At 44.5% G+C, this 27,486-nt stretch overlaps 4 protein-coding genes across 4 annotated transcripts in view; 2 read left to right on the forward strand and 2 right to left on the reverse strand.

Annotated features, from left to right (window-relative positions):
* Positions 1–100: 100 nt before the first annotated feature.
* tubb4bl (tubulin, beta 4B class IVb-like) lies at positions 101–2,770 on the reverse strand. Its single transcript, XM_076144181.1, has 4 exons — positions 2,567–2,770; positions 1,830–1,938; positions 1,538–1,648; positions 101–1,422 (listed from the first exon to the last, which is right to left on the reverse strand). Exons 1-4 carry the CDS (start codon positions 2,621–2,623, stop codon positions 365–367), a joined length of 1,335 nt encoding a protein of 444 aa, XP_076000296.1. The 5' UTR covers positions 2,624–2,770; the 3' UTR covers positions 101–364.
* Positions 2,771–4,024: 1,254 nt separating this feature from the next.
* On the forward strand, positions 4,025–6,831 carry LOC142993589 (zinc-binding protein A33). Its single transcript, XM_076144386.1, has 6 exons — positions 4,025–4,838; positions 5,146–5,241; positions 5,330–5,560; positions 5,650–5,672; positions 5,762–5,880; positions 5,976–6,831. Exons 1-6 carry the CDS (start codon positions 4,386–4,388, stop codon positions 6,512–6,514), a joined length of 1,461 nt encoding a protein of 486 aa, XP_076000501.1. The 5' UTR covers positions 4,025–4,385; the 3' UTR covers positions 6,515–6,831.
* Positions 6,832–6,898: 67 nt separating this feature from the next.
* On the reverse strand, positions 6,899–26,095 carry LOC142993578 (G-protein coupled receptor 183-like). The gene is made up of 2 exons (XM_076144363.1): positions 26,028–26,095; positions 6,899–8,183 (listed from the first exon to the last, which is right to left on the reverse strand). The coding sequence occupies exons 1-2, from the start codon at positions 26,093–26,095 to the stop codon at positions 7,262–7,264; spliced, it is 990 nt and encodes a 329-aa protein (XP_076000478.1). The 3' UTR covers positions 6,899–7,261.
* Positions 21,578–27,486, forward strand: part of gcgra (glucagon receptor a) — a 30,197-nt gene continuing 24,288 nt past the window's right edge. Inside the window, exon 1 of the mRNA XM_076144148.1 lies at positions 21,578–21,912. The gene's annotated coding sequence lies outside the window, so the exon portion shown is untranslated. The remainder of the gene's footprint in view (positions 21,913–27,486) is intronic.

Below are 27,486 nucleotides of genomic sequence, written 5' to 3' on the forward strand. Positions count from 1 at the left end.
CTTTGCAGCATCCCACAGGTTGAGAACCAAAATAAAATGAATCAATGCAAACACACAGGTAAGTTACTTAGCCTTTTAATCAGATACTTGATTTGAATCATTCTCCAATTTCAAGGCTTCACAGTTACATTTGCTGTTTAGCTTGGCAAGGCAATGATGGGATGGATGTAAGGATGGACATGATTCAGTGCATTCACAACACAAAAACAGTTAAACCAAAAAGCATCACTAGCATCAGTTACCAATGTCTAGAACTAAAACAACAGCGATCTAGATGACCGTGACCCTTCAGTGTGAGATGAGGAGGAATCTAAGGGATGATTTCAGGGGTAAAACATGATTTGGCAGGTGGACAGGCTGAAGTTTAGGCAACTTCCTCCTCTCCCTCTTCCTCAAACTCGCCCTCCTCAGCCGTGGCGTCCTGGTATTGCTGGTACTCGGACACGAGGTCGTTCATGTTGCTCTCCGCCTCAGTGAACTCCATCTCGTCCATGCCCTCGCCGGTGTACCAGTGGAGGAAGGCCTTGCGGCGGAACATGGCGGTGAACTGCTCGGAGATACGCTTGAACAGCTCCTGGATGGCTGTGCTGTTGCCGATGAAGGTGGCTGCCATTTTGAGGCCGCGGGGCGGGATGTCGCATACGGCGGTCTTCACATTGTTCGGGATCCACTCCACGAAGTAGCTGCTGTTCTTGTTCTGCACATTCAACATCTGCTCGTCCACCTCCTTCATGGACATGCGGCCCCTGAACACCGCAGCCACGGTGAGGTAGCGGCCGTGACGTGGGTCGCAGGCAGCCATCATGTTCTTAGAGTCGAACATCTGCTGGGTGAGCTCGGGCACAGACAGGGCGCGATACTGCTGGCTGCCCCTGCTGGTGAGGGGGGCGAAGCCGGGCATGAAGAAGTGCAGGCGGGGGAAGGGCACCATGTTGACAGCTAGTTTACGGAGGTCAGCATTGAGCTGGCCTGGGAAGCGGAGACAGGTGGTCACCCCGCTCATGGTGGCAGACACCAAGTGGTTGAGATCTCCGTAGGTGGGCGTGGTAAGTTTCAGCGTGCGGAAGCAGATATCGTAGAGAGCTTCATTGTCGATGCAGTAGGTTTCATCTGTGTTCTCTACCAGCTGGTGCACAGAGAGCGTGGCGTTGTAGGGCTCCACCACAGTGTCGGACACCTTGGGTGAAGGCACCACGCTGAAGGTGTTCATGATGCGGTCTGGATACTCCTCACGGATCTTGCTGATGAGGAGGGTGCCCATGCCGGAGCCGGTGCCACCACCCAGGGAGTGAGTCAGCTGGAAGCCCTGGAGGCAATCGCAGCTCTCGGCCTCTTTCCTGACCACATCCAGGACAGAGTCCACCAGCTCAGCTCCCTCTGTGTAGTGGCCCTTGGCCCAGTTGTTTCCAGCTCCGCTCTGGCCTGTGGTCAAAGAAGTCACAGTTCATTGAGCTGATGGAAGCACCATTAACCATACAAATCTATGACGTCAGCTCTAATGTGATGACAGGTAAGTGTGTCTGCTCAACATTCTTACCAAAGACAAAGTTGTCGGGTCTGAAAATCTGTCCGAAGGGCCCAGACCTGACTGAGTCCATCGTTCCAGGCTCCAGGTCCACCAGTATGGCCCTGGGCACATACTTTCCACCTGAAATCAGGCAAAGACACCAACAATAGCTTCAAAGAACTTGTAAATCTAAGGAGCTTCTTTAGCGCGGTGCTTCTGATGTAAATACTCGCTATGGAAATCATTTTGCAAAGCAGCAGCACTAGAAAGGCGGGGGAGGGAAACAGCGTGTTGCATTTGTCCTGCTGAGAGTGTAGCTCACCTGTGGCCTCATTGTAATAGACACTGATCCTGTCTAGCTGCAGGTCACTGTCTCCATGGTAGGCGCCGGTGGGATCGATGCCGTGTTCATCGCTGATCACCTCCCAGAACTGAGACAAACAGGAGGGAGGGAGACACAGACAAAGACAGAATGAGCCATAATACACAGGACATCTCCACAACTGATCAAATATGAATTAGGCCTGTCAGATTATTTATTGTCGGCTTGAATCCGGGTCATAACAGGAGTCCATTAGTCAGAGACACAGGAGTCCCAGGAGGAATCAAGCTGGCAGCAAGGGGGGGAGTAGGTCGGGACAGTGTGTGTGTGTGTGTGTGGTAGGGGGGAGGGGAGGAAAATACACAATGAATGCAGATTAATGTTATCATGATACACAATCGAGCATTTAACTTCGTGGAAAACTCGACGCAACAACGCAGAAACCCCAAAGGTCACCACGTATCCAGATGACCCCGCAGCTGCACGGTACACAGCTATTGTCCGGGCTGTTGCGTAATCGCATGCAAATCTGTCCTCGCGTGTTAATCTGGAGAGAAACAGGCTGCGGGTTTTACATTTCAGTAACGTTACATCGCGCAAAGGTAAATGTATCAAAAATTGTGAAAATATGAAGATTTGTTGATCGGATGACGGATGAGATGAGAGGCGCCCCTGAAGCTCCCTGTGTGCGGGTGTGAGCGGCCTGTGTACGGCGTGCAGAGGGCAGAGTGAGGTACCTTGGCTCCGATCTGGTTTCCGCATTGACCGGCCTGCAAATGCACAATTTCGCGCATTTTTCGGGATGGACGAGATGAGAGTCGAGGGTTGCTGGTACAAAGTGATGCGGCCTGGAGATTCACGGGACGACGGCGGCTCCCCTGCAGTCAAAAAAAGTGTCCGGGATCGTTGCGCCGCCTCTGAGAGCGTCTACTGGGCAGAGGCGGTGGTGCAACCTGACGTCATCGCCATGGCAACCAAAGACCGGAGGAGAGAGGGAGGAACCAAGAGCCGTGGAAATGGCGGATAGGATGCCGGGGAGCAGCGTCGATCATCAGGAAAGGAGCACACACACGCACACACATGCACACACACATGCACACACAGAGGGCCTGTAGCTACACACTGATTGTGACGCATCGTGGCTCATGATGCGTTCCCCTAAAAGTTTGGGAAAACTACAGTCTCGGCACGACATTGAACGCATCACCCAGAATTTGAAGTTTGGGGTCCCTGATCTCTGCAGAACTGAGACAGAACAAAGGACAAACACACATCAGATATAAGATATGAGCTCTGTGCCACTAAATCTATATATTCTCTTGACAAAAGCAGGAAACTACTTGATATATTTTGTACACAAAATGAGAAAGCTGTTGGTATTTCATCCCCGAAATGTTAAGATGAAACCTTCTAATGTGTATAAAAATGAACAGGAACAATTTATTTGCCACACTAAAAAAACATCCTCATAAAATGCATCACCGTGTTTTTCCCTTCCAAAGAAGCTCTGTGCCATGAGATTGTTATTATCACGGCACAGGACTCGTTATGTTTATGGAATCCTTTGTGTTCCACCAGGCTGCTCATATCAATCAACACAGCAACAACACAATAACAAAAGGTGAAGCAGAACACAACATCCACAGATCAATCATGAACATAATTATTGCCATGAGATCTGGAAAACTAATCAGGGTCATATTTCATCGTGTGGGGGGTTTGTAGGAGTGTAAAGTCTTTTCATGCATAAATGTAACTGATTAATCATGTTTATTCTGCATATTGTGTTATTTTCTCTTCATGAAAGCAATCATGCATCCACATACTAGAATAAATGACAACTTTGAGTCAATTAATTTGTATTTGCAAAGTGTGTCCATGTTAAACAGAGATACAAAAACTATCGATCCCGCATGTCACGTCCCATATTATTAAAAATTCTGCAAAAAAAGTTTTTTAATGAAAAGATATGCCAAAAAATAAGGAAATAAAGAGACAAACCACATTCTCTGTATCTTGGAGAGAGACTGGTTAGAGTAGTAAAACAGTGTAATTGCCGGGGTGCTCTGAGCTGGTTCAGCCTGTTTGAGAGGGTTGGGCAACAAAGCCAAAGTCATTGAATACAACGATTAAAGACGCAGTATTGGAATCACCCTTGATACGACTTCCTGTGTCGTCTTGCTTCATGTCAGGGATCAAAATATCTTATCAAGACGCTCATGCGGCAAACCACAGAAGAATCATTTGGTTGCCTCGGTGTCATGTACACATCAACATCCTGAACTATTACGTTCCAAACCTGTAGCGTTAGTTACTAACCAGTTTTAAGCTTACCCAACACTGGCCAATGGGGATTTACTTCCTGTTTCTCAGCACTTCCACATACAGTGCAGTTTCACATTGCTTCATGATCTTAGTGACTCCCACAGAGGGCACAGGGAAACCAGGGGCACTGCTTCAGATCAAGAACAATAGGAAAGCGGTCAGTGCGCTCTGAAGCTCTGAGGAGGGAGAAGTCCAGACGGCTGAGTCATGATTTTGCTGGTGGAATGATTTATGAGCATTAACACCGGAGGACTGTGGAGTTTTTCTCATCTGCATGGAAAGCTTATGAACATGTCGCTCCCAGAAGAGGACCTGACGTGCCCTGTGTGCTGTGACATCTTCACCCACCCCGTGCTGCTGTCATGCAGCCACAGTTTCTGCAAGGAGTGTCTGAAGCGCTGCTGGGAAACAGGGCAGCGCGAATGTCCCATATGCAGGAAGAAAGCCACCAAGTCCACTCCGCCATGCAATTTAGCTTTGAAGAATCTGTGTGAAGCTCTTCTGCAAGCCAGGAGTCAGAGTTCCATGCAGGTGGAAGAGAAGGCAAAGTGCGACCTCCACGGCGAGAGGATGAAACTCTTCTGTCTGGTGGACAAACAGCCCATCTGTGTGGTGTGCCAGTCGTCCAAACAACACAAGACCCACGACTGCTCCCCTGTAGAGGAGGCAGTGCTGGACTGCAAGGTGAGAGAGACGAACATAACACGGCCATCTATTAGACTTTAACATGAGCCTGCTGCGCTGACAGGGTGTAATTTTGTTTTTAAAACATACGTTTTCATGAGGTCGGTTGACTGGATTCTTCCTGTCCTGGTAGAATGCTGCTCCTCAGGTTTGTCCTGACTGTGCTTGACACTGTTTTCTTGTAGCGATGAGTAACAGCCTATAAATATACAGAGGATATGAAAACATTATTCCACAATGCTGTCTGATAGGTGTGGTTGTGTTTTTGTCTGTGTGTGTGCGTGTGTGTGCGACCTGTGACCTGCAGGATGAACTCTCGCTGTCCCTCAAGAGCTTGCAGGATAAACTGGACAACCTCAAAAGAATTCACAGGACCTCTGCAGACCTGTTCAATCACATCAAGGTAACCAACCGAGAGGAGGACAAACCTTTCTTCACTTTTCAATGTAAATGAGTTCAACTGAAACCACTTTGCAATGATCTCCCCTCAGAATCAGGCCCTGGAAACACAGAAACAGATCAAGAACCAGTTTGAGCAGCTGCATCAGGTCCTCTACGAAGAAGAGTCAGCCAGATTAGCAGCTGTGAGGAAAGAAGAAGACGAGAAGATGGCTGGAATGAAGGATAAGATCAAAGAGCTTTCAGCAGAGATGCTGTCGATCTCAGAGACCATCTCAGTGATCCAGGAGGACCTGAAAGAAGACAACATGGTCTTGCTGGAGGTTTGTTCTGTGCACTTCACTCAAACCTTTTCATCACTGTGATTGAATCAAAACCTTCCAACCTTGACTTGTTGTTTCTACTTCTCCAGAATTTCAAAGCCACTCAGGACAGGTATGTTGGCACCACCATGGACTTTATGGCTGCATTCATGTGAGCATGAGTGAGACCAATGATCAGTGTAGAATCTGTTGTGACCACAGATGCAACAGCACACAACTTGGTTCAGACTACATGTGTGGAGGTCTAATCGATGTGTCCAAACATCTCTGCAACCTCAAGCATCGAATCTGGGAGAAAATGCTGGACCATATTGAGTACAGTGAGTACACTGAAGCGTTATGCAAGTGAGTACAAATCCAAACCATGTCCAACGTCGACAACTTTCTAAATGGTCTATAATTTTCTGTCTGTTAGCTCCTGTGACTTTGGACCCAAACACAGCTCACCCCCGCCTCATCCTGTCCGACGACCTCACTTCCCTCCATTACTCGAAGCAGCCCAGCTGTTGCCCAGACAACCCGGAGCGCTTCCACATCAGCGCTGAGGTGGTCGGCATGAGTGCTCTGGGCTCAGGAAGTCACCGCTGGGTGGTGGAAACGGGAAATAATCAGGACTGGCTCCTGGGCGTGGCCTCCGTGTCCATACCCCGGAATGCAGAGGTTGCCGCTCGGCCTGAAAATGGCTTCTGGACATTGTGTTTCCGTGAAAGCGAATTCAGGGCCATGACCTCCCCACCCACCCCACTGACAGTGCCAAGAAAACTCAACCAGGTCAAAGTGCAGCTGGACTACGACAAGGGGAGTGTGTCTTTTTTTGATCATGCTGATGACACACTCCTGTTTAAGTTTACACACACATTCAAAGAAACACTGCTTCCATATTTTTATACACAAAGCAACAGTCCGATCAGGATCTTACCAGAAAAGGTATTTAGCACAATGCTGCGCCAATGAGATGAAAGCTCTTCATCCCCAGTTACTCTGGCTCCTCATCCATTCCTCTATGAAACCTTTCATTGTATTAAATTACCAATAAGCTACTGCACTGGAACTCTGCCACACACACACACACACGCACGCACGCACGCACGCACGCACGCGCGCACGCACGCACGCACGCACGCACGCGCGCGCACACACACACACACACACACACACACACACACACACACACAGTATGTCAAACGCACACATGTACAATGTGTAAACCTTTGTAATTGCTTTTTAATTTAACATTTTGTGTAATGATGTTTGACATGTGACCTGAGCTGCTTTGGGGGGAAAAAGGGGAGAAAAGAAGGAGAAATGAAATTTGAAGTGTAAAGAAGTGCAATTTCTAAAAAGAAGAAGTGCAATTTTCCAGCAAAGAAACCAAAGAACAGCAAGTTTAAAACAGAGGGGTTAGACTTAATTTCTCTCTTTGTACACATGAGGGCGCCAAAGTCAAACTAATTCGGGAGCGTTTAACCTCAGCACAGCTACAAGAGGAAATATCACAACACACTTTAAGGAGGAAGTGCAATTCAAATCTTCCATTTTTTTATGCATATTTGAATAAAAAATTATATATGTGTTTCCTATTGCAGCAAAGTATTCAGTATTCATATGATCCAGTTTCTACTCTCACACCTGTTTTGCCATAAATGACACACATGGTATCCACAGGGCTCAATATGCTCTTTTATGTATTCTGTAATAAAGCTATGCAGGTGGATTTTGTGTTGGTGGGTTTCTGTTGTTGCAGCAACTCTTGACCCAGGCATCAGGGAGGAAAGGAATCTTCTCCAAGCGCGACAGGTAGACCAGCGGCTGGATGGTGCTGCTGATGTTGAGGAAGGCGAAGCCCACAGGCTGCACGTAGCAGCGGAACACTTCAGGGTTGTAGTGGTCTTCAAAGGGAAACAGTGCTACGGGTGGCAGGTAGTTGCACACAACGATACCAGTCATGGAAAGCACCACCTTGAATGCCTTCTTCTTCATGGGGTGCATCTCATCTTTCCCTGCTCCACGGGACTTCTTCAGGGCCCACAGGATGCTTAGGTTACACACGAGCATCCATGAGAAAGTTACCAGGATCTCACCGGTGAACACTTTCTCAAAGTTGGGGAGACCCCCCACGGTCTTGGCTGCAGAGTAGGCAAAAGTGAGGCAAAACACCAGCAGCGTGAGGCCTAACCTATACTTCATGTGTTTGAGCTGCCCGAACGCAATAGGGAAGACGACAGCCACGAAACGGTCCAGGCAGACGCAGGACAGGAACAGGGGGCCGCTTGTGTCTTTCACGCCGTACGAGAACTTAATGGAGGACCAGACCCTCTTACTCTGCCAGACGTAGAGGTTGAGGTAACTGAGGGGCACCATGACGCCGAAGTAGGCGTCCAAGAAGGCAAGGCAGCCCAGGAACAGGTCAGACGTGGAGGGCTCTTTGCGATTTTGAATGAGGATGGCAATGACAAGCAAGTTGGCGGGGATCCCCACGATCACGTTAAAGCACTGGATGGTCAGGTCAAAGTGAACGCCCTCCAGCATGTGATCACAGCCGTCGATCACGCTGAAGGGTTTGACTGTGGCATTGATGTCAGACGTGCCGTTGAGGATGGAGGTCGAGTTTTCCGCCATGGATCTGATTGGAGCAAAAACACAGATTTATCGTCATGACAGCACTCAGTCATTCACTCCCTCATCTAACCAACTACTATTTGAATGACAATATAACTGCAAATATGCAATTCAAAGGGTTATTGCACCGCGTAAAGTGAAACCTGTTTTGTCTGAATTTGATGGACTGACTCTTGGAATAAACATTATTCTCTCCATTAGTTTCATGTTCTCTGCGTGTCGTGAGCTTGTTTTCTAGCTGGCGTAAATACGCCATACGCATTGTTGTTCATTAGAGTCCGTATTTCTAATCAGCTGCAGTCTCGGCAGAGTTACAATGAGACATTTGGAGGGCGAGAGAAGAGTACAAACACTGTCCGGGCCTCTCCTCAGGCTGTTTTTCTGTTATTCTGTCTGTGTAGACTTTCCTCAGGGATCCTTGACTTCGTGTACCAGCGGGCATCTTATCCACTTAAGGGACTCATGATAACAGCCCCACCCTCTTTATGGCAGAATAAAAGGGCAGCCGCAAAATTAAAATGGCAAATTTGGCATTCTGCATCTAGACGATGTAGCTGGAGATGTTTGTGAGTCAGGTCAGCCAGTGGAAAGTCTGCAGTTTTGTGCTTTTAAATGTCTTTTTCTGACATTGTGCATTTCCTAAAGCTATCATATGACGAAAAGAAAGGACTATAACCTGGAAAATTAATGTAATAATGGCTGCACTGATGGAATATAAATTGCCAAGGAGTCAGACATGAAGTAAGACCTCCTCAGCTGCCCTCTGTGTCTCCATACGGGCCCTCAAAGAAGGAGCACAAATGGATGCAGTATCTCTCTAATGTGGGCCCATAATGTCTAAGCTTTGTTCTGGGCTCTGGGACGTTTTAGAGTGGCTCTGATTTTGCGTGACCTCCTCATCTGAAAATACCAGATTCCTCACATCCAGCGCACCTGAGCTCCCTCCAGTATACAGACGGACGACCGCCGGAGGCTACGCTCGGCCCCTGCGGAGCCATCAAAGGGCCTGTTCTTGATCAAAGTGGACCTCTCCTCCCTCTCCCCTCCCCTGTGGATTACCTCTCTTACCTCCCTCTGCTACTGGCTCTACCTCAGGGCACACACACACTCCCGCAGGACTAATCACACACACAGGGGGACGCTCGTCCAGAGATGTCAGACTTAAATCAATTATGTTTTTCCTCGGGCATTTCTGCTATAAATGGAACAGACCAAACAGAATATTTTGTAATATTTATTACATTTAAGTAGATAAAGTGTAAGAAGTGTTATATGTAATAGTTATTCTGGGAAATATCAGATTAAGCACAATTCAACTTTTAAGACATATAATATACAATACGTAATAATAATAATGATATAATGTCATAAAATTAATATACTGTATCTGTTATTAGTGAAAGTCTGTCTTTCACTAAAACATCTTATTTTATCTTATTCTATTTTATATACTACTTGACTAAAGTTAGACTTTCCTGGATTATTCCATGTCAAATTACAAATCTTTTATTACCATTTACTTTACACAGATCATTTTAAAACGACAAATTCCATAAACTATTTTAATTTGCATGTTTGATAAACAGGATTAATCCCTTTAAGAATAATCCTAAAATTCCAGATAATCTAGTCACAAACACTGCGTCACATTTGTCGCAGCATCGCCGGGTCACGACTTCATTGTAACATCTTCTTTAGAACGCTTTAAACAAAGTATAACCACTTGACACACTGGAAGTTACCCACAATGCTTTCTAAATTGTATTTTCTTTGTATATTGATCCAAATGGATAAATGTTTACATACTTACCAAAGTGTAATGTCCTTCAGTTGTTTTTGTAGAGGGCCATGCAGTGTGTGTTAGACACAAGTGTGTGTGTGTCTGCTCGGATTTATAAGTTCTCGGAAGCCTTTGGGATTTGATGGTGAGGGAGGAACTTCTGGTGGAAACAGTGACCTCCATCAAACGCCTCAAAGAAAAGGGTCAAAAACACACGTCTTGACTTCAAGGACACATTTATACATGCATCAATACTTCTTTCCACCAAAGATGAAGCAAAAGGGGACATATATCTCCTATGTGGGATTTGACACAGAGACCTGGTGTGTTTGCCCGTCCGTCAACTGCTTCACTCTAGGTTTGACGTCTGGATCAGTGAGCATCTGATGGATCGGCTCTGCTTTCCTGGAGCGATATGTGTCGCCCTCACCCAGCTCTTCATCCCGTCCTCCCGTCATCGGAGACACTGAACGCAGGCGTATGATAACAACAGCACCAGCCCAGATGAACATTCATGTCACCGCTATCTAAGGTACAGTTTCAATCACTTTCACACATGAAATGTTTTGTGTTCACTAAATGAAATGGCACACGTGAGACCCAGCTATGTAACAACATTACTTAGGGATCGGAGAGGGAAAAGTGCTTCTGAGCTGCACAACCCATGTGTGAGTATGCGTCAGGATGGATCAGGAGTGATCATCACACAGGCCGGTTAATTGCATTTAAGCCTCTGGTGGGATGAGGAGAACCCAATGTTCTGTTCCCATGTGAACACAAAGATAAACACTGATCCATGTCTTACTGATGTGTTCACTAACTGCAGAGAGAGTGGAGAGAGGGCTGCAGTGCTTCTGCTTGGTCAAGGGGGGCAGTAGCGGCCTGTATTTCACTCTGAACTGTTGGATGATGAAGAACCTGAAGCTTTTGCAGACCTGACATGTTGTTTGTATGATATTGGATTCTCCAGCACAGTCTGAGAGCTGTCAGCGCTCCTTTCTCTCATTCAATAAACTGTTTTAAAATTCCCACAAACTGGGCATCTCATTCGGTTTCCTATTCACACTTGCTTTTGTCTCCTGGGTCCACCTTCTGGCAGAGCGTTTCACTCGAGATGACATCAATTTAATGCTTTTGCTTGGATTTTCTTGCCCTTTTAGATAGAAGCAACATGAGAAAGATTTTGAATGTTCACACTTATGGTGCATTCAGCATAGAGTTGAAATGACTTTGTGTTTTTGCTGATTGTGTCCTGTCAAAAAAAAGCTTTCTTCACTTCACTGACTCAAATGTAACAATAGAAACAGTGATTCTGCCCCAAATCAGATTCTGTCAGTAGGAGGCGTTACACTCTATTTGTCTTGTTTCCTACCAGGATGTAGGATGTAGGAGGTTGTGGAGGTTCACTTTCTTGCTCCTGGACTTTTCATCATGGCAGATGTTGGTCACCATGGCAGCGTGACCGTAGGGAAGCGACCTCGCTGACATAAACAGCTGATTGTAAAGCTCAGAGAACAGGCTGAGGACGCTGGACTGAAGACTCACACAGGCTGCGCACAGCCACAGTCAAGAATCTAGATTGTTCAATTACTTTTAAAGCAATTCACAAGTCTATATGTGGAGATTGACGCCACAGTACAAAAATATGCTGAATTCTCCCACTGGCCACAATTTTCCCACTGCGTCCAGAGTCAATCTGCACCCCCACATACTGTGAGGCAGTGACGGAATCAGCTTAAACCAGAGCTCTGCTGTTGACTCACTGGTGTTGTATTCTTTGTAGCCCATTGTTGAATTAATTTGAGTGAAAGTGAAAAGAAATTCAAACAGCCGAACAGGAAGTGGAGCGCTGCCACTCTCCTGCAGTCACAGAGGTCGAATCCGAAAAATTATAACACAAGTGTGCCCTGTTTTGAAAGCTTTTTTTCCTCCTGTCGGTCTGCGTAACGGTAGTGAGAGATGAAATTGACTCTTACAGAATCCTAAATGCGTCATCGCAGCTGGAATTAGACAGACAGAAACATTACTGTAAAAGCAAAAGCCATGGAAGAAAACATCATCAATCAAAAAGAGTGTCGACTCAGACACATGTGAAAGAAGAAAACATGACACAGGAGCAAAGAGAGGAAGAAGAAAAGAGGTGAATGGACAAAGAATCACAGTAAAATGAAAGAGAATCAAGTCAGAAGGGCGATTATGAGTGAGCTGTTGATGGATAGTATAGATATTCTCAAGGAAGAACAAACAAACAAACCAACAAACAAAAAGGGTTTTGATCATTAAAAATCCCAAAGGGCGACGTGTTTATTGGAAAGAAGTTACTTATTGAAAACCATCTGAGCGCTAATTTAATGGGATCATGCAGCGTACAGTGGAACTAACTGTCTAGCCTTTGGCCAAGATGATGCACAATGAGCCGCTTGTAAGCTTTGCACCACTTATTACAATTATGCAGATCCAAACATGCAGTAATTACTGTAATTAAGGCTGTTTAGGCCCGTGGACGGCTAACAAACAACCAAACAAACAAACCAGCGGCTCGGTTTCATTTAGCAAACAGTTCTATTGAGTTATTTATAGATAAAAACAATAAGATGTGTTGAAAGATGTTTCAAGTGTTAATGTGCACAAAAGTGGGAACTTTGTGTTCATAATCAATTGATCACGACTAAGAAGAAGAGGCAAAGTGTCAGATGAGGATACAAGCGTCCACACAACAGTCAAAATGAATTCAATGAGGTCAGCCACACTTGACAAGGCAGCGGTAGAGAAAAAAAGGAGGACAAATAAATGCGTCCCTGGGTAACAATGCTCAGTAATAAAGAGAATCCAAGCTGCCTCATGAAAAGCAGAGCAGGATCCACACATAAAACACGTCGGGTTGATGAAGTATGTGTCATCCTGGCCGTGTGAATTATGTTACCAGTGTGTTCCTGCAGCACCCCTGTCACATTTTTCTCAGCAAAGATTTAAATATTTACAGATGTTTCTTTACAGGAGTTAATAAATTTCTGGCAGGTATTAATGAGAGCAGAGCCTCGTGTTTGTAGTATTACTCACCTGTGACATTCAGATCAAAATAACTAATAAAACTATTGTCACTTGTCAATTGTGATTGCTGCACATATAGATTGTACAGGGTTTGACCTGGGTTTGACCTTAGAGAAGAACAACCGAGCTCCAGAACAGAATCTTATGATGAGAAAACTAAACGACTATGTTCAGCTGAGAGATGTGAGTTGACATAATAAAGATCCAATCAAAGCGAATTTGTCTTGGACCCTTGATTGATGGATACACACAGTAACTATGTGACTTTAAACTATTACTGCAGCCAAATCATGTGAGTAAAAGGTCATTTTTAGACGTAGTTTAAGATATAATTCAACAACAGCACAGCTACGATCCCTCCCTCCCTGTCGTATCCACAGTAACCAGCGTCTCTATGCCTGATGCTGAGAAGTGCAGTCATAATAATAAAATGGTTGTTGCTTCCATTCACTAGTAGTGTGGGACATGGAATGACACGCTTCATTTAATAGGAGAGAACCATGCAATATAACAAGACGGCGACCCAGCCAATGAGCAGCTAGAGAGCTTCAAACACAACCATCACATTCATGCATAAACTCTTCAATATCAGAAAACTGATGCGGAAAAAAAAGCACCTGACACCATCGTGTAACCCCCCCACGGAGTCAGTGTGCCGCTTTGATCCTCAGGTATAAAGGAAACATGGATTCATTCATACATGAACACCTGTAGAATAGTAATGAGACGATGCTCTTTGGTGATAAATTATGAAGACGGGGGAAACACCAATGCAATAAGAAAGAAGGTCGGTGGGGTCAGACCATGTGTGTTGGCTGTATTCCGCCTCAGGCAGAGCCGTGTGCTTATTCGCAAATAACGCGGCTAAATGTGTTTCTGATCGTCGCCATAGAGCTCAGTAGACGCGATAATGACCCCAGAGCCACAACTGGTTTATCTAAAATACATCAATATCTAAAAATCTATCATCATATGCACCAAAGGTAATCTTTTATGGTCGCCATGACTGCTCACAATCTGCTGCTGTTTGTGCCTTTTCCTCTGCTCTGTTTGCCATTTAAGGGCAGATAATCATTCAGTTATTCATTTATTTAGCATACTCATAGTCTCAGACGTGTCAGATACTTCCCTTATATGATCCGACCCAAACAACAACAACAGCTCTGAATGAATTCCATTTTATTCTTCTCAGCAATTCGATCTGTGTGGTACTTCTGGAGCAAAAATATAAAAACATATTGCACTAATATAGAATATGACTGCTGCTTGATGTGCCGATTGCTTGGTTTGCTCTGATGACAGGATGTGCAGCGGCGGTTTCAAAACTGTTTTAGTGTTATTGTTTTTCAGCTGCAGGTGGGAATAGAAATATGAACAGAATTGGCACAATTTATACAATTATAGATCCATTCAGAGACACACAGAACAAGGGAACGTATGATTGCTGATGCTGATGCTATTCCCCCATAAAGTAGTAGTTGTCCAGGGTTTAACATAAACAACCACTGAAACCATTGCCATTTTATTTGAACTCCATTCTCTTGTTTCTTTGCCAATGCGCGTGAAGTGCCTGGAAAAATGTTTCTGCAATGGTTTATGTACCAGAAAGTATCAAGAAGCTACCGCAGTGCACTACCGCAGGGATTTATATTATCAGCAGTGTGTGCGCAATATACCGGCGGCCATAAGATAACCCTTACCCTAACCTTAACCCTAACCCTCTGGTAATGGTGGAGTAGAGTAGAGTAGAGTAGAGTAGAGTCGGGGCCTCCCAGATATCCAACCCCTCGTCCTCGCCGTGGGAAGTGGAAACAGACCGAGTCCAGCTGAGCCCAGACAGGATGATGACGGCTAGCTCTGCTGGCTGAGCCTGACAAAGCTGTCTGGACTTAGCTGGAGAGGAGCTGGCTAACGGGGCTCTGGTCAAACACGAGTTACATGTGCGCTTGACTTTTAATGAACATTAAAATTGCAACAATTTGATTTGTGTCCCCACAAGTCAAATTATTTTCATCCAAGTAGTTAAATTTAGCACAGATTAGGCTCGTCTTTAACAAATGACGTCATTGTCTACAGCCTGTTAGTATCTTTCACATTCTCTCATTTTGAGTTCAGCATCAGTCCGCCCGATAGTCTTAGACAAACTAATGTCGATCCAACCAGTCATGTCTTCACTGTGGGGCGCTGTAGTAGTAACCTCTCAAACTCCTATGCTGTAATATGGCAGCACATGCATCAGCTCCATGGAAGAACCAGGTTCAGATCCTGCTGGGAGTGAACTGGTTTTTACTGCATCGTCCTGCAAACCTTCTGACCTAACATACGCTGTACACACTCACTTTACATCACAAATTCAGGAAGTGATTTAACTGAGACCCAAACAATGAATGTAGAATTAAAACGTTTAAGATGGTGAAAGTAAGTTATCACAGCAATAAACTCTTCTATATTAGATGTATTAAACTGTATTTGACTCAAGAATTCAATGCAATGAATGTAAACCATTTGACTTGCCAACGTGTTAGTTTTACAACCCTGGTTGCTCTGTGACCTTTGAGTCCGTGTTCACCTTTTGGCCCAGATGGAATGTTTTTGCATTTGTGTAAAACTGCTGCTCATGAAGGAGTTTAGCTGTTTTCTCTGTTGTACCAGTGGGGCTTTGGGTCATCCTGCATATAAATATGATAAACTCTAGTCATGAAAAACTACAGCTCCTGGAAGATCTTGCAGGGTTTAGAACCTAAAACCTCTATTTGTCCTTTCATGCCTCATATTTCCCACTGAAGTGTACACTATGTTACTAAAGAATTCCTTTACAGTTGCTTGCTCTCTAGTTACTCACTCTGGCTCGAAATGTCAAACTCCATGCTGGATGGCCTGTAATGGACTGGAAAGAGACTGGGTGGACCCCGTGATGGGAAATCTATGGACACTTGGGAAAGGTTTGCCTGTGGACTCTGCTGTGCTGGAAGTGTTTCATAGCTTTGGATGTTGGCAAATGTAAAAGCTCAAAAGAAAATGAAACACTTCAGTCATTTTCCATATATTTAGTCTTGACATATTGCCAGTTCTTATATTAAGAGCTCTGACTGCCATATTGCTTCTAGATTCACAGATCTACTGTATACCAGAGCTTTAAGTACACAGCATAGTGTGTATGGGGCGATAACACCTCTGGCCAACAGGCTATTTTTACACTCAGGGACGTGGTTTGGGTCTGTGACATGAGCTGCTGGTCTCTATTGTGCATCAGCGGTCCACACGAGAACGCACCTGCCACTGTTTTTAGAATAAATACACACTCCTGTTTGAGTCAGTGAACGCACACTTTCTGTCAAGCAAAGGCACGAAAACTCATGTAATATGAGAACAGATCATAAGGGAACGTTAATGTCAGAAATTTGAAGTTATCACTCAGTGTGTGGCTTCATGAGATCATGGCCAACAAAGCAAGATGTCGTAAACCCAATGCACCATGTCAAAGGTCACCAAAAATAGATGCCAATAGTGTCATGCCTCTTGAAGCACACACTGTTATTGGAGCTGTAGCCCTTAGTTTCAGTTTGTGTTGCACCATTTACAGCAAATGTAATTTAAACTGTGCAACCCCCTACCAATAGGTACACCTATGCCCACAAAAAGGTCTGGGACTGCACCTATGCATCGATAAGCAATGGGCTCTTGAGCGGGAAATTGAAGTGTGCAAAGTGCAAAGTGAAACTATCAAAAGCTCTGCTGGAGCCTCTTCGTCCGTCCCCAGAGCTCTTCGAATGTCACTAGCTATGAACACATGCTGAGCTTTACTCAACCCCTTGCAGGCAGAGCTGACGTCTGATAAGATGTCCAGCCCACATCAGTCACGGCGGCGTTTCTCTGGGGGAGCTGTGCTGTCACAGATTGCAGAGGTGAGAACGGAGCTAATAGCATTTCAGCATGACTGTACATCCATCAGCTCCTCTCTGAACACGCTGCACCGCTCGCTGATGGAGACCTGGCAGCAGAACGTGGATCACACTGCAACACACACACACACACACTGATGGCTGGTCATATGTTGCCTAAAGTTAGCTGGTGCAGGAATGCGTGTGTGATGTTCCACAACGTGTTGCTGCACCACTCGTGTCATTTCACTGTCGCTCAAGTACCTCCAGTTTGGGCTCCAATACTTTTCAAACTGGTCAACTGGTCAAAGTCAATTTAGTCTCAAGTTGCCTCTGAATGGGCAAGACTGTTAAAAAGCCTTTAAAAGAGTATAAATTGGGAATAACTGGGAAGAATTTGGAATGTTTACAAATTTCAGAAAATTCCTGAAAATTACTCAAATCTGGAATAACTACAAAGTTAAGCTTTAAAAGGAAAAACAGGTATAAGTCGGAAATGACCACCGAAAGTCTAAATAACCCCTTAAAATTGTCAATAGCCCAGAATTTCAAATCACATGAATCATAATAATTAGAGAATAATTCCTGACTTTGCAAAGCTATTCTTGACTCTTTAAATCATAGCTCAAGCATAGATAAAGGAAATATACTTCCTGCTGCTCTGCCTGGTGTGTTTGGGCTCAGATCAAACATGAATGATTAATTGGTTGAATAGATTCTAATGAGGCGATTAAAGATGAAGGGAACCATGAAAATGCTGTAGGCTGTGATTCTTTAGTGTCCTTTGCTTCATATTTCATCACAGTAGCAGTCGACTTTACATCAATTAGAGCATAAACCCGTCAGGTTCTGCCAATCTGTGGATTAGGAACAGAACAGAGTCACATTATCAGAACCATCTAATCATCTTCAAAACTCTGAGGGCATTTTATGTTTGTGATGTGGCACTGCAGCTCACTGATCTCACTGGCCCCCGAGGGACCCGGGGGCTCAACACACTGCTTGGATCTCACTGTGACATGACTGAACTGACTGTTTGGGTTTGTGTCTGCAGCGCTGCATTAGTCACACCAAATTCATTCTAATCCAAACATGGACGGGAAAATGATTTCATAATTACATTTAAATGCCACAGTTGTTCCTGACGTTCCAACAACAGCAGCACAAAGTTGCTTTTAAGAAAATGATGACTTATTTTAGATATAAATGAGCTCCATGGAGGCCCAGTTTTTGGCCTTTCATCTTGGCTAGTTCTGCTTATGCCAATAGAAATGTATAAATGGGAGTTTTGTCATTAGAGTCCCTCTTAAAGCTGCAAAACTACAGATTTATATGTGTATATTTATATTGTTTTAAATGTTGTTTTGTGTTGTCTCTTTATGTTATTTGTACGCACTAAGGACCAGAGCATATTCCTCTTAAGTGTTAATTTAACTGGTGATTAAAGCGATTCTGATTCTGATTTGGATTTAGATGGATGATGGAGTTTTGCCAGATTTGACCTTGTGCTACATCTACACACTGCTTGCAGAGTAGAATTGCTCTATTCAGAATCTCAAAATTTGTAAGGGAGAGATGTGTTCCATCCATTCGTCCGTCCGTCTGTCCGTCCATCCAATCACTTTGGAGCTTGAATGATACATAATCTCAGAGGAACAGTGAAGCTCTGGTTGACCATAGAACCATCACCCTGGAAAATCCCTCACTTCTTATATTTAGGTTTGCTCTGTATAGCTACACATATTCCTAAAGCTGTCAACATTATGTTTATGTCTCAGCTGTTTAAATCACTGAACTCTAATCCAATATTTACTTTGTATGCATTTGCTGACGGTCTCAAATGTGTGTGTGTGTGTGTGTGTGTGTGTGCGCGTGTGTGTGTGTGTGTGTGTGTGTGTGTGCATTTCTTGTTACCAGAATAAAAGAGATAATAGCCTGCAGAAACAATGTGTGTGTGTTACTTCTATCGATATTCCAAATTTTATATTTAAGAGTATAGTTCTCAGTATAAGGATCAGAGGTGTGTATGTTTTGCTGTCTCCCCCTGTTGGATGTTTTGAAGATCTCCTCTCCTCCCCTGTCCTCTCCTCTTCCTACACATACACACACACACACACACCCACACACACTCACACACGCAGTCATTTTGTTGATACTATAAGGCTTTTGCTATTTTCAGCCAGAACTCTTGCATATGTGAATAGACTTAATGTGTTTTCCATCCTACACCCTGAGGGAACGTTACAAAGAGGGAGGAAGACGTCTGTGCTGTTGGTATTAAATTATCAGTCATTTCTTCTTGTTATTTAACAGCTTATAGAGCGTGAAAAGAAGATACAGATGGTGCTACGATCCAGGATTTCTTAGGCAGGAGGTCATTGTTATGTGGATTCAGATGTAACCCTATTAAATGCACCGTGCCTGGAGGCTAATGGAAATATAACCAATTCCTGATTGAACTTTGTATCTTTTCTTCCAGATTTAGAACAGTAATGCTGCGGTAACATTATGTGTGATACTGTAGCTTCAGACAGCTTGGAGGAGGAGGAGGAGGAGGAGGAGGAGGAGGAGGAGGAGTGGGGTGCTCTAATATGCGGTGAGTGTAAAGCTGCTGACACAATCCATTGCTGTTGGGCATTTGCGGCTATTCTGGTCAGCAAATAAAGGCCGCCACTGTTTAAAAACGGCTCTAAAAAGCAAAAGGGCTGAACAGGTCAAAGGTTATTCCTCATGTGCAATAATGGTATAATCCTTGCGTGGTTACAAGAACACATATGTGTGAAATCTATTGTTCATGCAGAAGAATCCAGATAAACCTCAGATACTCAGTGGTGCAGTAAACGTCAGGATATTGGAGGATTCTGTTGATTTCTTCTGCTCCAAACAAAACAGTTTGTATTGACTCACCCCAGAAAGGCCTTGAATCCTGTTTAAGGGCAAAGTTCGTTTTAAGGAGAGTGTATGTGTGTGTGTGTTTGTGTAAAAGTCGCCCGTCTGTTCTGAAAATGCTGACTGGCATTTTTTAGTGTGTTTCCAATGACTTGCTAAGACGAATCCTTTGTTAAAGCTTGAATCTGACCTTACGCCACAACAACTACATTGAGTGTCTGCTCTTAAAACATAAATCATGATTCAGACTGGAATTATTACATCTCGGCACTTTTGGGAGCAATCATACTAAATCCAAGCCTCATCTGCGGTGGGAGGCTATTCCTGCCTCGTACGGCGTAATAAAATCATCTTTTGCGCTCACTTCAGAAAATGAAAAATTGCTGCCAAGGACACGGACGTTTCATAGAGTTACAACATCACAACTGTGAGCACGTCGGACACATAAGAGCTCCAGAGGGACAAGAACAAAGTTCACTCAACTAATGAAGTACTAATGAAAAAGGACAGAGTTTGGATAGACGGACTGAACTTCCTATACCACCCAGAACACACACACACATGCGCGCGCACACACACAGCACAAGTCAGTGATACATAAAACTATGAAGTAAAGCCAAGAGATTAGACATTATTAATCCCCAAAAATCAATATCACATTGACTTTTTGTTCGTCTCTTTCTCTCTCTCACACACACACACACACACACACACACACACACACACACACACACACACACACACACACACACACACACACACACACACACACACACACACACACACACACACACACACACACGTCAGCAGCCATGTAGGTGACAACATAGTGTTAAAAATAATGTAAACAGACCGTCAAATACATGAATGACTACAGATGAGAAAGAGACGCTGCACCTGCTGATGTGCCTGCAGCGCCACCATCAGGTCGGCCCATGTTTCTATTGTCATGCATATAAGACATAAGTGAGCGAAAACGTGCACAACACTCATCACCCATGGCAATAAATTGTGGTAAAAAGGTTCACATGTTAACATTTTGTGACAATTCAGCTAAATTCAAAATGCAGCCTGTATTATGGATATCGATCACGGATAGGAAGAATCCTAAATCTGACATTTGGTTGACAAATTATAACCTTAGAAATGTGTTAGGGAGCCATGGCACAAAAACACTGGATCCAAATGCACGACTCCAAGACGAGGTTCAAATAGCAAAATATCCTTTACTCCAAAATCATTAGACTTTACAAAAATATGCATGAGGCCAAAAACTAGACTTGACGTTGATACTTGGACTTGACACTCAACTTAACATGGCGTTGCAAGACAAACTGGCATAGGACAAGGGGAGACATGGACTACTTATACATGAGGTAATGAGACACAGGTGACAACAATCAAGGGCGAGGCAGACGATCACAAGACATACTTAACATAATGTGAGACAAGGACGAGATATTAAACACATGAACCAAACTATAACATGGCGAGACATGACAAAATGTTAAATAAAAATGTATATTAGAGCGCCACCATGCGGCCAAGCGGCTGGAAGCAAAGGTCACGACCCAAATGCATATAAAAAAAACATACTCAAGTCCAGTTGTTGGAACATTCCAGAGTGATAAGTAAGATGGTGAGTTTAGGGTTTGAGGTCAGGGATCAACCACCCCCCCCACCACCACCACCACCAGCACCACCACCACACACACACACACACACACACACGCACACACACACACGCACACACACACACACCCTCCTGCTGCCAGTGACGTCATGCGGGTACAAGGAGCGCAACTAGGGGCGGTGGGCTCCGCTCTCACTGCCAACAACTCACACACACACACACACACACACACCGAGAGATATAGAGAGAGTAAGAGAAGGAAGAGAGAGGAGCAAAGGCGTTTTGTTTCGTTTTTACATTTTTTTCCCTTTTACCGTTAAGACAGACAGGAGGACGCGCCGCTTTACGCACACAGCGTTACGCGCTGAATGTTGAAAGTTGGATTACTCGCGGCGGACACACTCGAGTGCGGAGGAGCCACTGGGAGTGTGTGTGTGTGAGCCAGATGAAGATGAGCCGCAGCGAGGAGGCGACCGGCGATCAGCGGGACGTAAAGCTGGTAAATCTTCATCTGCATTTGTGTTTACACCATCAGCTGTGCGTGTGTGTGTGTGTGTGTGTGTGTGTGTGTGTGTGTGTGTGTGTGTGTGTGTGTGTGTGTGTGTGTGCGTGTATGTGCGTGTGTTTGTGAGCCGCTCCACCACAATGTGACACAACGAGACGCGCACAACTGTAGCAAACTCCAGGAGGAATATTATTATTATACACAGAGAGAGGAAAAGTGGTCAGAGTGACAAGAAGCAGAGTGACGACGGAGTTCACTCCTGTGTTCACTCCTATATTCACTCCTGTGTTTCCTCCTGTGCTCACTCCTCAGTCACCTCAGAGAGCAAACAGAAACTTATCGCAAGTGTGTGTGTTTATGAGTGTGAATGTGACGTGTGTGTGCTGGTTAAACCTCCAATGTTAAAGCTTAAAGCAAACCCATAACTCTCATAATTGTTTGTATAAATCTGTGTCCTGTGTCTGCGTCCCATCATACACATGCAGTATATTTGTGTTTCTGACTAAATAGATAGTTAAGATGAGAAAAATGTCCAAAAGATCCCAATTATGTGAAGCTAAAAATTATGTACATTTTTATAATAACATCTTTACCATTCTCATCTTTATTATTATTATTATTATTATTATTATCTTTTTTATCATCTCATCTCCTTTGTGGTGATGGAACGGTTCAGTCCAGGTTGAAGGCTGGGATGTTTCATGACGAGCAGGTGTTCTGGAGGGAGAGATGTAGGAGGGAAGAAGTGTTTTTGCTCAATTTCAGAGGAAATTTAAGGGCAAAGTCAGGAGTCTGGGAGGGTAAATGAATGATCCAGGCTTTTAATGATTGGATTTTGATTGAGCAAAGATTGAGCAAAGAAGAGGTCAGAGAACTGTGTGAGGAGCGAACACAAGAACAAGAACATCTGGGCAAAACAGTGTGTTTGTAGACAACAATGTGGGGGATTTTCTCTTTTTTCTGTCCACCTGCTGCCTTGACAGCCCATCTCAGCTGAGCCACACTACTATGTTCAGGACCATAACACACACACACACACACACACACACACACACACACACACACACACACACACACACACACACACACACACATGATTTGTGGAAACCAATCATGGTCAACAGTTCCAGCTCGAGGTTAGAATGCAGGATATTCAGAATGCAGTGTTGTTGGAATGGAGGCAGTTTTAGTGCAGCGGCAGTTTGTTCTCAAAGCCACAGCAGGTTGACAGAAAGAGATGCTCCAATTTCCCATCTAATCTCTTTACTTGCAAGTCAAATGAGTTCACCTGTTTGGATACTTATCATAACTCTGTATACATACAAATTAAATCATTAGAGGGATGAATTGTCTGAAAGTGATTCGATCCTAATTCAACCCAGTTGTGCAGGATCACGACAGGGAGGAGAACAACATGTGGTCCCCCGGTCCCTTGTGCTTATTCCACTGCGCAGAGTGGCGCTAATGAAGGAGCGTATTGTTCAGTAAACCCCATGCAAACATAACTAAGCAAACATATTCATTGCTGCGACAACACATCTGTTGCTGTGATGTAAGAGACGGACGTCCCCGCTGTCTGCGCCGTATTAGCGCTGTATTAGCGCCGTGCTACCAGGTGCACACAGCGTGAATGAGTGATGAGTCGCCGTGTGTCGTCTTTAGTAGTCATTAGCACAAATTAACAAGGAGTGCAGTTGCTTTAATGCATACATGATGTACATTAGAGTGGTTTGGTAATGCATGAAGTGTTTTTTTTGCTCTCTAAGTACTGCAGCGATCAGTAGGGTGAACGTTACACAGCCACCAGGGGATTGGAGAAGTTGCATTTTGTATGCGGAAGGAAACGCAAAATGATAATTCAGGGTTAGAGGATGTATTTGTTAATAGATTACGGCTTGACCCTTATATGCATGATGCACACATTTCGAAAAGGCCCTCAGGGTAAAAGACTCACAATGGAATCTAGCCTCAGGGTACAAAAATGGAGAGCACTGGGCGCCTTCTGATCTCCACAAACCTCCAGAGGCCTGTATGACAGCGCTGTGAGCCATCTGAGGCAAAGCAGCTCCACCATACAAATATCTTTTATATATGTGTGTGTGTGTGTGTGGGTGTGTGTGTGTGTGTGTGCATGCCTCAGGAATTCATCAGTATTGCTTGAAGATTTTTATGAGAGTTCTCGTAAGAAAAGGGTTGTCTGTCTTTAGATGTGATGTGATGATGTGGTCATGTTGTGGTCTGGTCACATCTCACCTCTCAGCTGTCATTACAGTCTGAATATCGCCACAGAAACAGCAGCTTGTGCCTCTGTGACAAGAAATCAAGGCTGTTCACCAAAGAAAACTGCTGTCTTACTCTATAAAAAAAGAAAGAATGAAACCACCCAATTAGCAGCTTTAAGCCTCTTTTTTACACAAAACATGATTTTAAGAGGCAGTAATTGAATTATTTAAGTGATAATTGTAGGTGGAGATGTTGAAATAAGGTCACACATTCAAATTGAGGTCAAAGTGATGATGCAACCTCAGTCAAATGGCTGTGTGGGCTTTACGTGTGGTTGCAAGCATTCAGCTCTGCAGGCTCTCTGAGGTTAAAGAGAGGTGAGGTGAACACAGACTGTGTGCTTGAGAGAATAAGAGCCGCACTTATCCCTGCCTCTGTGTGGTTTCATGCAGACGGATGAAGACAGAACACAGAGATATGGAGACGTTTTCAAAGAATGAGAGAGGGACAATGAGAGAGGCAGAGGACACAAGAGAGGTGCGAGGAAAGAAGAGAGAGAGGAAGAGAGACAAGGAGGGCGAGAGGGAGAAAGGTAGTGAAAGATGGAAGAGCGAAGAAGACAGAGAGAGAGAGAAAGAGAGAGAAAGAGACAGAGCAGGTGTGAGGAGCAATGATGGTGTCACCGCCCATCAAGTGAGCACGTTTGGCCTCCGTGTGGCTCTGCAGACCTTCGTTCAAACGCAATGGACACGCACGTAGACACGCACGTAGACACGCACACAGACACGCGCACACATGCACACACACCAAAGCTAAGAATAGTTCACACTACAATGAGCTGTCACTGTGGATTTTAACACACACACAAAGAGGATCTGATGCTGCTGCTGGGCTCCCATAGAGCAGCATGTCAGGCACACACACGCAGACTAACACACACGCACACACACACACACATTGCACAGTAGGTATGCACACTTTTATACACACGCAGAAACATGAACACACTGGCAATTATCTTTCATATAGGCAATGTTTGTAACAAGCATCAAACATTGCAGGACGCTGAAATGCAATAAACACTGAGGTCACGATCAACAGAACAGGGAGAACAAGGACTGAGGGAGAAGCAGGTCATCAAACACAAGGTCACAAATGATGACTGAGGTAGAAAATCCAAGTCTGTGTGAGCGGCTCTCCCTCACACACGTACACATACACACACACACACAAACACACACACACACACACACGCAACCACAATGTTTATTCTGCACAATTGAACAGGAAGGATCAGATCCAACCCCTTCCTGTCAGTGGTAGGAAACATGTACTTCTTATTGAATACACATCGATTCCTATGTAGCTGCTGCCCACACTTTGATAGCCGATTGTGCCGTCCACCTCTCAGGCACGTGCAGCCTTAAACGGATAAGTTAAGAGTTTATTAAATCTTCCCAAGTGCACCTGACCCGAGTGTGTGAGTCGCACAGCAACTGTCAGCTCCCTTAATGAAACTTCTTTGAAGAGGGAAATTAAATTATTTTCTTTTAATAGGGTCATAAACAGAACGCTATAGCAACAGAACAAAACACTGGTTGAAGGGAGAACAGGTACAGATAATACACACACCAAACATCAAGAAACAATGTCCGAACAGTGTGTACATCTGAAATTTGAGCCATATTTGGGCCTTCTGAGAGGTTGTGACATCATCATATGTCCTCTCTGCCTGTCTGAGGCCGTGTCCTGGCTCTCTGGGGTCTCTGGGGTTTCTGGGTGCTGTGAGGTCTCTGGCTTGTGTCTGCTGCCTTTTTACTCCTTGTTCTCCCCCTATTACATGACCCCAGCATCAGATATGAGCCGCAGCACATTCCTTCACTCACCGTGTCTGGGTGGCTGCCAGCGTCTTTACCTTCTTGCCGCTGTGAACCAATCCAGACCCCGTTTTCATGTTGCCCGCCGTAGGAAAAATAAAAATGCGGCGATTAATCAGTCTGACTTGGTAAAGGAGCAGTAAGTCCCCGCAGTGGAGGACAAGCCTGAGGGTGTGAAAACTTTGCTGTCATCACGTTGGAGATTAGAACATCAGGTCTTTGTGGATTCTCATAATGAACTCTCAGTTTGTGTTCTAAGTGTACACGGACGAGCTTTTGTACATATATAACAATTACAACGTTTCTTTTCCTGGCAAACGCAAAGCCGCAAAGCCGAGAGGCCGATTTGAAATCTCGGCCCAGTGCGCCGGTTTATGTAACACTTGGTTCTGTCAGGGCTTCACTATTTCTGCCTTTCAGCACGAAGATTCCCCACATGGCCTCTGGGTATCCGCCAGACACTGAAAGCTCTTAAATTATATCCTTCCTGTCTATAGCCAACTAAAGTCCCACAGGGAAACGTCTCGGGACTGTAGAGCATCTTAGCGCGCTTACTGACACTCTAGGGGTCATTTATTCATTTGTTATCTTTAATCAATACGTGCTTTGATGATTCTTCAACCAATCTGTTGAAGGCAAGCTTTGACACTTCATAGATTCATTATTTAAGATTGTATCATATTTGACACTGCCTTGTAGCCTTTGTCTTGAGCCAGGTGCTGAGCTGTGCTGAAAGCTTCATATTCTTGGTCCCTGACTTGCGTAACACACCGACGTGTAAGGTGTTTAAATGTGCTGGCCCACACACACCTGGTTAGACACACTGTCGAAGCATCTGGGAAGCGTTTCACACTCATTCTTAAAGAGACAGTACCTAAAATAGCTTGCTGTCACTCAAGCAGCGGGGGATCCAACGTGTGTGCACATTCAAGCCACAGTATTCAATTTAAAAGTTTTTCTTGAATTTGAAATCCTTCTTATGTCTATAAATGGAATTCTCTGTAGAAATCGTGTCTGAGTAGCGCCTCGAATCAGATTTGGGGAAAAACCATTCAACCCCTTTTTCCTTTATCATTCAATCTAAAATGATACATTACGACTAAATCAAATCCCCAAACACAACCTGGCACCGGCTTATATTAAAACATCTAAACCCTGAGTGATGATGAAATGAAGAAAGCCTGGGAGTGAGAGTGAAAAAACCAACAAACCCTCTTTGATACTTGACCTGAACAGATGTGAAGTGGTAATCTTTTCCTCCTCCCTCCCATATGTTCATACTTAGATAAGTTACCTTCTAAGAATGCCTGGTATGCGATGTATGACACTGTGCAGACATTTAAAGTGTCATTTGCATTTTATTAGAGCTTGGGGTGTTGTACATGGACTGAGTTATGCGTGTGTACTCAGAAGGTCACGACTGCCGTAATCTATGTAGACACAGATAAGTCATGTTGGCTTAAGAGAA

Source organism: Genypterus blacodes, unplaced genomic scaffold, assembly GCF_046128005.1.
Source record: "Genypterus blacodes isolate CSIRO-AG114 ecotype Tasmania unplaced genomic scaffold, CSIRO-AGI_Gbla_v1 ptg000028l_1, whole genome shotgun sequence".
In the NCBI taxonomy this organism is placed as follows: Eukaryota; Metazoa; Chordata; class Actinopteri; order Ophidiiformes; family Ophidiidae; genus Genypterus; species Genypterus blacodes.

Excerpts from the sequence above, each read along its gene's own strand:
- tubb4bl (XM_076144181.1), bottom strand. The coding sequence starts at position 2,623 with ATGCGCGAAATTGTGCATTTGCAGGCCGGTCAATGCGGAAACCAGATC. Across the intron at positions 1,939-2,566 it reads GAAACCAGATCGGAGCCAAG|TTCTGGGAGGTGATCAGCGA; the intron begins GTACCTCACTCT and ends TGTTTGTCTCAG. Across the intron at positions 1,423-1,537 it reads ACCCGACAACTTTGTCTTTG|GCCAGAGCGGAGCTGGAAAC; the intron begins GTAAGAATGTTG and ends CTTTGACCACAG.
- LOC142993589 (XM_076144386.1), top strand. The coding sequence starts at position 4,386 with ATGAGCATTAACACCGGAGGACTGTGGAGTTTTTCTCATCTGCATGGA. Across the intron at positions 5,561-5,649 it reads ACAACATGGTCTTGCTGGAG|AATTTCAAAGCCACTCAGGA; the intron begins GTTTGTTCTGTG and ends CTACTTCTCCAG. Across the intron at positions 5,881-5,975 it reads GCTGGACCATATTGAGTACA|CTCCTGTGACTTTGGACCCA; the intron begins GTGAGTACACTG and ends TCTGTCTGTTAG.
- LOC142993578 (XM_076144363.1), bottom strand. The coding sequence starts at position 26,095 with ATGAAAACGGGGTCTGGATTGGTTCACAGCGGCAAGAAGGTAAAGACG. Across the intron at positions 8,184-26,027 it reads CTGGCAGCCACCCAGACACG|ATCCATGGCGGAAAACTCGA; the intron begins GTGAGTGAAGGA and ends TGCTCCAATCAG.